Here is a 12,745-nt window from a genome sequence, read left to right as displayed (position 1 = left end):
TTGCCCTGGAGGTGCCACCAGCTCCTGCTTCGCGCCGCCTCTCCAGCAGCAGCAGCAGCAGGGATCCGACTGGAGCAGTAGCCGTCGGGGCGGCGAGGCTTGCTCTGGAGTTCCCCTCCCAGGGTGAGCGGGTGGGCGCCCCGGCAGGACTCCGGTTGGTTTCAGCCGGGACTAGAACTTTGCTGCTGGAGACCCCAGGCAGGGTTGCAGGGAAGGAAGCAGTCGGGTTCATGGGGCTGACAGCCTCCCAGGCCAGTCCTAGCCATCCTCTTCTGGGAGTAAGCCCCCTTGATTCTAATGGGACTTACTTCTGAGGAGACAGGTAAAGGATTGGGCTTGGAGGCTGCCATCCTATCCATACTTTTCTGGGAGGAAGCCCCACTGACGCTAACGGGACTTACTTCTGAGTAGACAGGCATCAGCGTGGGCTGTGACTTCGGGAGGCCAGACACGAATGGGAGATGCTGCGGCTTCTACAGCCTGCCCGGGATCATCCCCGGGTTGTTGAGGGGATAAAGGCTGCCATCCCAGCCACACTTTCCTGGGAATAAGTCCCATTGACTATACCGGACTTCTGAGTAGACCTGCATAGGTGTGGGCTCCAAGTTTCCCAGTTTCAGGCACGTTGCTTGGGGGGCTTTTGCAGCCTCCTTGAAAGCAGCCTCCTTGTAGCCCATTCCTAAGTCTGGTCACCCCCTTCCGAGGGGTTCAAAAGATATGCTGGGGGGGGCACAATCTCTAGATTGCAGAATCCCAGGCAGTGGCGTAGCTAGAGGGGGAATGCCTCCACCCCACCCGGAATGGCTCCGAAAGGGAGGGGGAGGGAGCACTTACATGCAGCATTGAGGCTACCTACAAAACTTAGTGCTTTTCCCCCCTCTAGCTACGCCACTGCCTGGAACCGCAGCCTCTGACCTCTCCTCTTAAGCCAGCTGAAGCTCCTTTAAAAGGATGAAGGGAATTTCTAAATCAGGTTGAGGACAGCAGGGAAAGAGCCCTGCTCTGGCCCGGGTGCAAAATAGTTGCAACCAGAGGGAGCTGCAATCGCGAACCCTTTCTGGTCCCCTTTGCTGGATCGGCCTTTCCAGCCATACTTAGACCCTACTTGCTGCCCAGGGCCTCCAGGCGGAATTTTATCAGGGGGTACAAAGTTTCCTTGCGGCCCCTTCCCAACGGGGAGTGGGAGAGGGTGGTGACAAGGATGGGCACAACAGGGGTGTGGAGGGGCCAAAGCAACAGGAGGAGGGTGGCAACAGCCTGCAAAGTTTCTGGAGCCTAGGTCTACTGGGTTTCCCAATGCAGAGCCCAGGTCTACCTGCTTGTGCAATCTTGGCAGCTAGATAGCGTAACACTGAAAACCAAGCACACTCCAAAGTCTCTCTCAAATCTTTTAAATATAGAAAATCATGTAGAAAAGTAACATCAATATATTTAGGCTCACTCTAGCTGGAAAGTGTCCTGTGCATACTAAAACTTGCTTCTGCAGCAGCTGTAGCCTTACAGCTGTCCCTGAGCTCCTACACACTCTTTCATGGCAAGCAGATCCACAAGCCAAAGAGCTATTGTAGCTGGCCAGTTTCCTCCTAGATCTGACACTGGGTTAAGAAGTGTCATGTATGCAGTCCTTGGCCCAGGACATATGTCTTTCTGTAGCAGCAGCTGGGCACCCAGCATCCTATGCAGGCAGTGAGTCCAAGTGAGATAGGAAAATATAAGATCTTAGGAAATTTCTAGGCCCCCTTTTTGACTCCTGGGCCCCCCTTTTAACCCTGGACCTGGGTTCAAATTAACCTTTTTTACCCCCCTCTCATGGGCCCTATTGCTGCCTTCCCGCCTGCGGTTGCATTAAGGAGACCGGGTTCTATCTACATGCAATAAATGCTCATGAAAAGGGTTGCCGTCATTCAAGGAGAAACATTGGAAGATTAGAGCGAACCCCCCCTTTCCTGCTACTGAGTTGCACACAGTAGATTTGAAACCAGTTCCTAAGCAACTCTGGCCGATCAAGGGTGAACTCTGGGATCGGCAATGTGGGGGATGGGAGATGGTGTTCTGCTTTGATGGGTGGTTTGAGATTTCCAAGGCTCATCCAGCCACAGCAAATGGGGAACTTGCCTCCAGTTTCCTGTCCTTAGTGCCTGATTAGGGTTTTATTTTGGGTTGGGTTACAGCATTGCGAAAAGGCAGAGGTGACCATCCTACCAGCTGCCATGATCCCCATCCTAAATGCCTTAAAACTGTCTTTTGGGGGGCTGACTTTAAGCTCTATTGCAGTGGTTCTCACACATTTAGCATCGGGACCCACTTTTTAAAAAAAGTATCTTGTCGGGACCCATCGGAAGTGAGGTAATGACCGGAAGTGACGTCATCCACCAGGGAAATTTTTAACAATCCTAGGCTGCAATCCTACCTACACTTACGCAGGAGTAAGTCCTATTTACTATCATTGTTAAAAGCATATGCATAGTAGTCTGTTAAAAGTACAGGTCTGTAACATTTCCCCAAATGCAGTCACATGCTATGGTAGCATCAAGTCTAATATATTAAAAATAAAATATTGAAATGAATGGGGACCCACCTAAAATTGGCTCGCAACCCACCCCATGGGTCCCAACCCACAGTTTGAGAAACACTGCTCTATTGAAATGGTAATGTTAATAATATAGAATTTTAAAATAACTTTGGTTCCAAGTAAGCGTGCTTTTTTGCATTACGGATTTTCATTTTGGAATGAAAACAGCTTTGGGAGGAGAGGAGTCACCTTGGGAACAGTAATAAGTGAAAACAAGACTGAGATATAATAATGCTTTGCCAATTAAATAAACCAGTAGGCAACTGGGAATGGGAGGCAGGCAGTGTGGTGTAGTGGTCAGCATGTTGGACTAGGTCGCTGGGGTAGAAGAAACCCAGGCTCAAATTCCAACCCAAACCACAACCTCAGTAGGTGATTCCAACCCAGCCACACTCCCTAAGCCACAGGGTTGCTGTCAGGTTAAAAGGAACAAGGGGTTGCATTCTGCCAATTGGCAGAATTGGTTGCATTCTGCCAATTGGCCAATTGGTTGCATTTCAGTCTAAGTTCCTTGAGACTGGCAAAATGAACCAACAAAAATGTACTACAGTTGTTCCCCTGTAACAGAATTTCATTAAGCAACATCTGGTAGTTTCAGGGTGATCCTCCTGATCATGTTTATTTCTTGAAAGTAAGTTCTGTTGGTGATCTAGTGGACCAAATGACCCTTCGGTGTGTACAGGGTTGCAGACTTAGGGCCCAATCCTATCCAGCGCAACTGTGCCAATGAGGCGAGTACTACATCCTGTGGTGGGGAGGCACTCTCAAGATATGGGAATACTCGTATTTGTTCACTTACCTCGGGCTGCATTGCAGCTGCAGTGGTGCTGGAAATTTGGATAGGATTGGGCCCTTACTTGGCAGTAAGTCCCACTGAAGTATGCAGCATTTACTCCTGTGTAAATATCAGCAGAGTACAGGGTCACAATTGGGAACCTGGGAAATCAATTGGCTTTGTTTCTTCATAGATGTTTCAGCATTCCCTAGTTGCTATTTTGAGGGTGAGGTGACAAAGTGGAGGCCGTTCTCTGTGGGGCTGACCATGTGATATGGACCAGCTATCTTTTTCCTAAGTAAAAGAGGGGAACAATCCAGAGAGGGTTTGTGGGGAGGGGAGAAGATAATCTCAGGGTGTCTCAACCACTGTTCCCCATTTGGCTTCTGCCCTAACCCACTCTTTCTGCCTTCCTCCACCTCAGATCTGCTGGATGATCTGTCCGAGGGCCGGGAATGTGTCAACTGCGGCTCCATCCAGACCCCCCTATGGAGACGGGATGGCACTGGTAACTATTTGTGCAACGCCTGTGGGCTATACACCAAGATGAACGGCCTCAGCAGACCCCTCATCAAGCCCCAGAAGAGAGTGGTGAGTGCTGTCTCTGTGGTGTGGGGTATTAAAGGGTCTTCTTTCTGTTTCTGCCCACATCCAAGAATTCACACATCCTTTTCTCTTTTAAAATTGTGTTGATGTATTATATATTACAAACAATTCCATGAAAATATAATCCTAGGAGGATCCTTAGAGTAAGAAAGCTGTGTATGGTCCTTATTTAAATGAGTTGGCTCTCAGGAGTTGTCACAGCAACCAGTAAGTTAAAAAATACTTGACTGCCTCCTTTCATAGCAGTGTGAGATTTACTTCTGAGTAAATGTGGAAAGGCTCAGGCTACAAAGTGCTTCACTTTGTTAGTATCATACACAATAGGTATTGGTGGGCGAAAATGGTGATAATGAAATAGAACACATAACACCCCTTTCTGTACTTCTCATTTTTTGGGGGAAAAAATGCTATAAAACTACCCCCAAATCTATGAAAAATTCAAATCATTTTATTTGGTTTTTATTTATTATTTAATGGGGGTTTGCATGGGTAATGAGTGTGGCTGCATCTGCTGACACTACGCTATCTACATCACCTGCCTAGTACTTAATCACTTTTAAAGTGATTATAAATTATAATTATAATTGAAATTTTGAATGAAAATAACACTGCTCTCAGCACTTCTAACTTTTGGAGAACATTGAAATTCATGAAAAAATAAAACTGTTTTCTCCCACCTCTACCAATAGGACTTACTCCTAAATGTGCGGGCTCAGGCTTGCAGCCTAAGATTCTCAGATTTCACATACAATGCTTAACTCTCCCATTGCAATCCACAGAAGGTCAAAGTACTTAACTATTCTCAAATTGTACTCTCCATTCTGTTATATAAGTTGACGGTGAAAGAATTTTAATTTGTTGGTTACTATGTCCTGTTACTGGCAGGAACTAGCATGAAATCATGGAGCACATAAGTTTCACAACCAAGCAGATTACCCTTAGAAACTTAGGGAAGGCTAATTAAATTGGTAATTGAAGCAATGGGAAAAACTAATAAGTCTAACTAATAAGTAGATACATTAGGACCCTTGCTGTGTAGGTCCTCTTGCATACTGGCTTGTGTCACAAACCATATCATCAGTTAAGTAAAACACATTTTCAAAGAATACTGGTTTCTTAGAGTATACATTGAATTGAAGCACATTTCATCTATCCCTTTAAGAACACTGTATTTTGGATGTTCACTTTCCATGCTACACCAAACCTCTCTGAAATCACAAGTCTAGTTTTGGCATGAATTCCATTTGACCCAATGCTCATTAACATGTGACGGTATTCATTCATTAGTATTCATTCGGGTGTTTGCAGTATCACCAGTGGAAGAATACATCCGAACGTACTTCTAGCACCTTAGAAATATTATGTGTAAAATATGGTACAAAAGGGTTGCAGTTGTGTGTGCAGAAATCAGTTTCATGGAACTGAATGGGGCTTACTCCTGAGAAAGGATGCATTTGATTGGGCTGCCCCGCCACAGATGTTCCAATCACTGGCCAAGATCCAAAAAACTATGGAACCAATACCATGACTCTAAAGAGACTTGAGATATGGTTTTTCCTCGAAGCAGACTTGATGATACATGGTAAACTACATTGGAAACTGAATTCCAAAAGTAGGGTGTGAGATTGTATGGTGGTCAAACTGTTCAATGAGTGGGAGGGGGAAATTTGAAACTTTCCCATGAGTATATCCAAGCTGCTTGTGTCAGCCTAGGTAGCTCTTTGGATCCTGGTTGTTTACTAACGTAAGCCTGAAACTGGGGTAGAACTGATGGTAGTTGTACAAGAACACTACTATGGCACACAAGCTTCCTTTAAATCTTATCCTGAATGAAGCTGTATCAGAGTTTTAATCCCTCCATAAAGTATGGCCATGTTGAGGACTGACTTGCTTCCTGGGTCAACAAACTTCACTGGTGCCAAAAGAGAAACAGCCGGGAATGTTCAGGCTATACTTTATGAATTGCTTCATTCTGGGGAATTGGGGGTTTTGAATCCTAATGTGCAATAACATGCTTCAGATTCCTGAAAATCCTGTCCAAAAAGCTCAAAGGATCACTGGAAGAGAGTGAGAATCTCAGTTTAGTTTTTGAAAGTTGGGGCGTGGTAGGGCATGCTTATAGCTCTTAAGATCTGGGAATGAATGCTTGTGAAGGCAATTTTCTTGATGATGACTCTTTTATGGATTTAAATGGTAATGTAGACTAGAAATACAGTAACTCCTTGTGAAATTTGTGGGATAAGGTAATGAAATGAACTAAAAGGGCAAAAGGAGGTCTCTTTTATTTCTTTATCTCTTTCTCCCTCCTTCCAGTGACTGATTTTTTATGGCGGGAGGGGCAAAGGAATAAACTGAGTCCTTTAACCATCCCCCCCTTGCACTTCACTCTGCCACCACATCCCTCATAATCTCTCAGGAAAAATCCTTCCACCTTGACCACAAGGTGGTCATCGGAAAGAAAGATTTGAGCTCAGAGACTGAAGTGACTTTCTGTGCACTGAGGCACAAGGAGGCCTCCACCTCCTTTTGTTTCAGCAGTGACCTTTGCAGGAGTGGGATTTGGACTTGGACTCACACACCAAGGGCCTCCTCCAACTTTTAGTCTCTTTCTCCCAGTGGTGATAATTGAGGAGGGGAGAGAGATTTATGGTTTGTCCTATTGGCTGAGTGCAATTCAATCCTTGTTAAGGGTTAGCACATTGCATGCTGGTTTCTACTGTTAGAGACCATTACATGGCACATGAAAGTGTTCATGTGCCACCTGTGACCTGAACCATTTTGTGTGGGGTTGAAGGAAGGTGTGGTATCATTTTTCACCCCCAGAACTTTTCTGCAAGCTAGAATTTCCTGCTTTATCCCGTTGTGTTGCCAGGCCTAGTGGCTTCTGGAGCTGGGTGACGTCATGTGCCCTCTCCATGCCAGTGCTGTCATCCCCCTCCCCAGTGCATGCGTGGCCATCACCTCCAAAAATGGCTCCAATTGAGCCATATGGAACTGAGGGTGGGTGGGCAGGCTACCCACCCACAATTCCATGGTGTTTGTTGTGCGACTCAGGTAAGACCATCACCCCCCTCTCAGTGGAGACAGTGGAAAACCATTCTGCTGCACGGGGGGCTGTGTACCCCCCAGCCCTGCCTTAGATACAGCACTGACTCTACCTACTCTCCTTTTTAGCCTCCCTACCTTAGCATCTCTACCTTATTGTCTCTTTACTGTCCCTACTTTATTGTTATCTATACACCTAATAATCTAAATACAGGTGGCCGCTGCTCAACAACCTTCCACTTAGTGACGGGCCACATATATGACAGTGGTCAAAGCACAATAAAGATACTCTTAATGAGGCAGTCATGTCTCCCATAGCTTGCAGCAGAGTGTCTGTTTACACCACAAAGTGGCCTTTAGTGCAAAGAAGACGCAATTTATCTCCAGTAGCCTATGCAGCCAGCTAGTTTCTGGCAGGGAGTGTCTGTTTACACAACAAAGTCACTAGATTGGGCTGAATGTTCACTTAACTATCTAATCACATAACAACGGGGATAGGAGAACATATTCCTGTTGTTAAGTGGCGCACACCTGTATTTATTTACTTAACGTATAAGTCGCCTTTGCAAGTAAAAAGGCAACTTACTTAACAACATCCAGAAGAACCCCAATTTAACAATGTAATCCTAGTCATGTCTACTCAGAAGTAAGCACCACTGAGCTTGATAGAACTTATTCTCAGGTGAGTTTGTATAAGATTGCAGGGTAAATGCAGAATCTTAGATAATGACAAGAGAAACCAGATAAATAAATAAACCAGCTAAATAAATAAAATCTTCTTTTCCCCAAGCCATATTTTTAGAACAAGAGTGCCATTTATATAGCTTGTAGTCAAACCAATATTTAAACAATGCAAAAAATTGACAGTATTTCAAGATCTTGAACAGCTGGAATATGTTTATAATTTTCATGTATAAAACTATAGGCTATTTTTGATATAACCACATTTTATGCATGCTGCAGTCATCATTGTCATTAATTTAGGTTAGTCCTGCCCTTATTTATCTATGTGCATCTTAGATCCACTGCATCTTCACCACTCTGATCAAGGGCAAAAACAAACAAAAAAAACCCCAAATCTTTCAAGGTAGACAATAGGCTTTTAAAAATCACACTTTCCTCATCAGATTACCATTTGTTCCATGGAGTGTCCTTAACCCTAAGAGCCTTTCAGAGTTAATCACTGTTTGGGTTTTGTAATTGGCTATCTACCTAATTTAATCAAGAAAGGAATAATCTAATTAGGAGGAAAAAATGCAGCAGGACTTTTTTTTTGTACTCTTCCCTACTCCCTTTTATCCCCATTTATTTTGCAGACGTTGCAAGAAAATCTGACTCACTGTAGAAGCAAATAGTTTTATGGCTTTCCATAAGAATATATCCTGCAGATGCTAAGTAAACAGACTAGAGAAGCCCCTAATGCATTATCTCATACGTTTTGAAAAATATATAAGTCATATTAAAAAAACAAACACGGCTCACAAAACATGAGCATAGTGTGCTTAATAATGCAAATTATTGCACAAATAATAAATAAATAAAATAAATAATACACAAAAATGTATGCATTTTCATTGCTTCCCGGACATACTTTGTGCACATAGATAAAAACTTGATTATTTTCAAAATTTAAATCTATAATTTAATAACAAATTGGCATTTTAAACAATGAACACTTACATATAAAATGGTGGGCTGCATCCAGTGGGGGGGGGGAATCAAGAGGCTTCACAGGGAAAAAGGAATCTAAATCCCCTTACTCTGGCATAACCCTCCCACACCACAGTGAGTCTCTTTGGACCTGCACTAGAAGAGAAAGTGGGTGGGGAGGTGCTGTCATAGGGTCCGGTCTGTGCCATTGCCACTGGATCAACCCCCACCACAGATTCCCTGCCTCCTGTTGTTCCCCATAGTTTTGCCCACTTCCCACCCCCTTTTTGCCTTCCCTACTTTTTTGCCTTCCTCAGCTGGTGCTACATCGATATGAATGGGAAGGCTCTGGCCTTCTCACTGTCGCCCTGGCAGCGTATTACTCAGCACACTGCCTGAAGTTGTTTTACGGCTGCTTTTTCATCAGCCCATTGGACTGGGCTGTTAGAAACAGAGTACAGTAATATAACGAACTGTTCCAGCATATTGTGGCATCAATCCAGCAAAGATTACTCCTGACTTAAGTCTTATTAAAATCAAGAAACATTTAGTTGTGACTTTTCCGCCATTCTGCTCCTATCAAAGTGACTTGCAACTGTTGCTGGACTGTCTCCATTATTTTCTGTTTCATTTCATATATTTGAGGCTTGATCTTAATGCGTCCTACAACTGCCAGCTCCAAACATCCCTAATAATGAATATTTTTTTTGAACCACAAAGCCATTTAAAGATAACTTGAAGTTGCTACTGAGCAGTTAAAACATTCAGAAGTCCTGATGAATCCTTTCCTTGAACCCATAATAAGCACTTAGAAGTGTTTTCTTTTTAAATGAGAGCTAAGAATCTAATATTATTGTTAGACTCACAAGGACAGCATTAAAATCTTCCTAGTTATTGATTGTGAGACTGTAATTAGTAAAAGATCTGTTTAACTGTGAATGTAGCCATTAGTTATAAAAATAGTGCTCCGATTTAACAGATAAAAGATACCGAAATGTTATAGTCTGGATCTCAGTGGAACGAAAAGGTTAAAGAATATCTCTACTCAGCCAACAGCTAAATGTTGTCAAGGGTGGACTGTCAAGTAATTCATCCTTGCATGGGTGTCATCATTTACAGTCTTGGATGAGAAAATACAAGAATTGCTTTTGGAATTGCTTTTTTGTGCAAATTTGTTATATTTCTAAAACGATGTCTGGTCACTGATAATTTTTTTTAAATGTTGCAATACTTGTGCAAAATAGCAGATTTATGATGTAGCTGGAATTCCTTGCCTGAGATTAATGTAAAAGAGATCACTTGCTACAGGAAATTTTATAACCCCTTCACCTTCATTTCACATGTTTATGGGGACTGGCTTCACTTATGATCTATGGCCTGTGGTTGTAAAGCTCTTTGTTGTACGGTTATTTCTGATGTATGGTTGCTTCAACTTGGCTCCAAACTCCAGCGAAGAGTGTCATAAATGACTTGTTCATAATATGTTCCTTTCTGCTATATAGCAGTTTACAGCAGTTTCCATCTCCAACTATACAGAGAGAAAAATCAAGTTCCTTCAAGCATCTTTGAATTCCTTAGTTTTGCAAAATTAGCATAAGGTGATTTATACATTTAGATTGTACTTATCAACTTTTGGGAAAGCTGGACAGAGTATCCTGAAATCAAAACCATTCAGGAGCAGGAGTCAGTTACTTCTTTTTTGTTAGCTAGCAAGAGTAACTGTAAAGTGACTGGCCAGTATACCAGTATATATACATTCCTTCAACTGCTTAAAAGAGAAACTTATGTATATGCCACATCTTTGAACTTAATTGGTTGCTTTGTGTTTGCCTCTAGCCTTCTTCAAGACGACTGGGTTTGTCTTGTGCCAACTGTCACACTACAACCACCACCCTCTGGCGCAGGAATGCAGAAGGAGAGCCCGTGTGCAATGCCTGTGGCCTCTACATGAAACTTCATGGGGTAAGCAGCTACGTACTTCAGTGTTATCAGGAACTATTTCAGGCCTTGCTGGATGCATGTTCAATGGTCACTCCATCCTGCAGCCATTCCTCAGATGGAATGTCCATTATGTTTCACCAGATATCCATGTCGCACTCTGCTAGAGAGGTTATGGGGAAAAGACAACATTCTCAGTGCAACCTATGTCAGAATAACAACCAGGAGAAAAAGCTGTGCTCCTGCATTTGTGGAGCTCCCAGCAATCAGTCATCCAACTGCCTGTTAAGTGTAAGAGAGGGGTGAAAATCTCCTGGACACAGTTCAATACCACTTTTGTCCTTACTGAAAAGATAATCTGCATTCTTAGAGCTGACAGTGCACTTGATGCGCATGCTGATTGCACCTGTGGAGATCTTGCACATGTGGGCTTCTCCATTCACTTCAATGCAGAGTGCAGTTATGTATGTGGAAAGGGGACAGTGTGCATTGTGGCAGGGCCCATGAGATGGGGGTACAGAGGGCAATTTGTACCCAAGCCCAGAATCAAAAAGGGGGTCCAGGAGCTAAAGGAGGGGACCCAGAAGTTTTCTGCTTTGTTTTCTGCTCCAGAAGTAAGTTTTGGTACACATAGGACACTTTCCATTCTGCTGTGAGCCTCAATACAATGATGCTATATTTTTGCAATGATTTTCTATATTTGAAAAATTTTAGAGAGCAGTGTTTTTGGTTTTCTGTATCACTGTATCTAGCTGCTGATGCTGTGTGGGTGGGTAGACCTGGGCTCCAACGACTATCCTCCCCTGCCCTGTTTTGCCCCCACCCTCTTTCTGCCCACCCCATCACCACCCTTTCCCTGCTCTGTTTCTCCCCCTCATTTCCCCCTTCGAAAAGAGGCCCAAAAGAAGCTTTGTACCCCCTTATAAAATTCCTCTTGGAGGCCCTATGTTGTGGGACCAAGTGTTAAGTGTGTTTGATGCCTTAACTTCTAGAATGATTATATGATGCAGTGTATAGACAGTGCAGTTAGGGGTGTGTGACTGGGGCAAAAAAATATGTTGCATTTTGTCAGGATAGTGTCTCTATAACGAACATAATGCAATACTCTAAAGTTGTTGGTTGTGACACATTTTGCTAAAGTCGCAATAGTTATTATTATTATTTAGGTTGGTTAATATCCTAGGAGGAAACCCTTTCCAATGTTTGTGCCATTCTTATTAAGGTGCCCCGACCCCTTGCCATGAAGAAAGAGGGAATCCAAACCAGGAAACGAAAACCAAAGAACATAACTAAGACAAAGTCGTGCTCTGGTAAATATAACCAAAGGCTCATCATTGGACAGAGGTATCTGGCTGTATAGAGAAACCACAGTTCTGACTTGGTTTGTTATCCTTGCAGGTAATAATAGTAGTAACGCCGTCCCTATGACTCCAACTTCCACGTCTTCTACGAACTCAGATGACTGTAGCAAAAATGCTTCCCCAAGCACACAAACCACAGCCTCAGGGGTGAGTGATAAAGAAAAATGGTATCTCTGGTTGTAAGCCAGTGGACTGCCATGGCACATGTTATCTCCATTTTTATCTTATCTAGCAGAACAGTAATCTAAATAAACTTTTCCGTTTGTTAGTTGATACTGGAGTGGGAATATCTGAGGAAATTACCTATAAACGCAAACACAATGTAAAACTAAAGTACTTCACAAACATCTTTATTTAGCTGTGTGTATGTAAGATTTATCTATCATTTATATTGTGTTATGCTATATTACATATGATATTGTATTCTACAATACAATAGACATTGGCCCTGATCCAGGGTGGGGTCATCTACATGAATGCACATGCATATTTTTTACTTACATTCTATAGTCTAAAGCAGGGATGCCAAACTTATTTCATACAGCAGGCTGAATAGCATTCATGATGCCTGCTGCGGGCTGGAAGTGACATAATTAAGCAGGAGGTGATGTCAAGCAGGTCATGACCACAAATAAGCACTTTTTCTCACTTAGGAACTCATTAGCAGTAAATGACAGAAGAAAAATACGCAAATGTTGATTATATTTTCAAGATATGGGAGAGCCCAATTATCATGTGGGCTGCCCTTTCAGCAGTGACACCTCAGCACAACTCAGCAGCTGAGAGCAGCTGATGGTG

At 43.2% G+C, this 12,745-nt stretch overlaps 1 protein-coding gene across 5 annotated transcripts in view; it reads left to right on the top strand.

Annotated features, from left to right (window-relative positions):
* The window catches only part of GATA6 (GATA binding protein 6), a 44,199-nt gene that overhangs the window by 22,497 nt on the left and 8,957 nt on the right, over positions 1 to 12,745 (top strand). For all 5 annotated transcript variants that reach the window (XM_066623946.1, XM_066623948.1, XM_066623947.1 and 2 more), the window contains exons 3-6: positions 3,772 to 3,938; positions 10,485 to 10,610; positions 11,809 to 11,896; positions 11,985 to 12,094. In XM_066623946.1, the coding sequence (XP_066480043.1) occupies positions 3,772 to 3,938; positions 10,485 to 10,610; positions 11,809 to 11,896; positions 11,985 to 12,094 (491 nt within the window). The remainder of the gene's footprint in view (positions 1 to 3,771; positions 3,939 to 10,484; positions 10,611 to 11,808; positions 11,897 to 11,984; positions 12,095 to 12,745) is intronic.

This window comes from Tiliqua scincoides, chromosome 4 (genome assembly GCF_035046505.1).
Source record: "Tiliqua scincoides isolate rTilSci1 chromosome 4, rTilSci1.hap2, whole genome shotgun sequence".
In the NCBI taxonomy this organism is placed as follows: domain Eukaryota; kingdom Metazoa; phylum Chordata; class Lepidosauria; order Squamata; family Scincidae; genus Tiliqua; species Tiliqua scincoides.
This window is presented reverse-complemented; position numbering and strand designations above follow the sequence as displayed.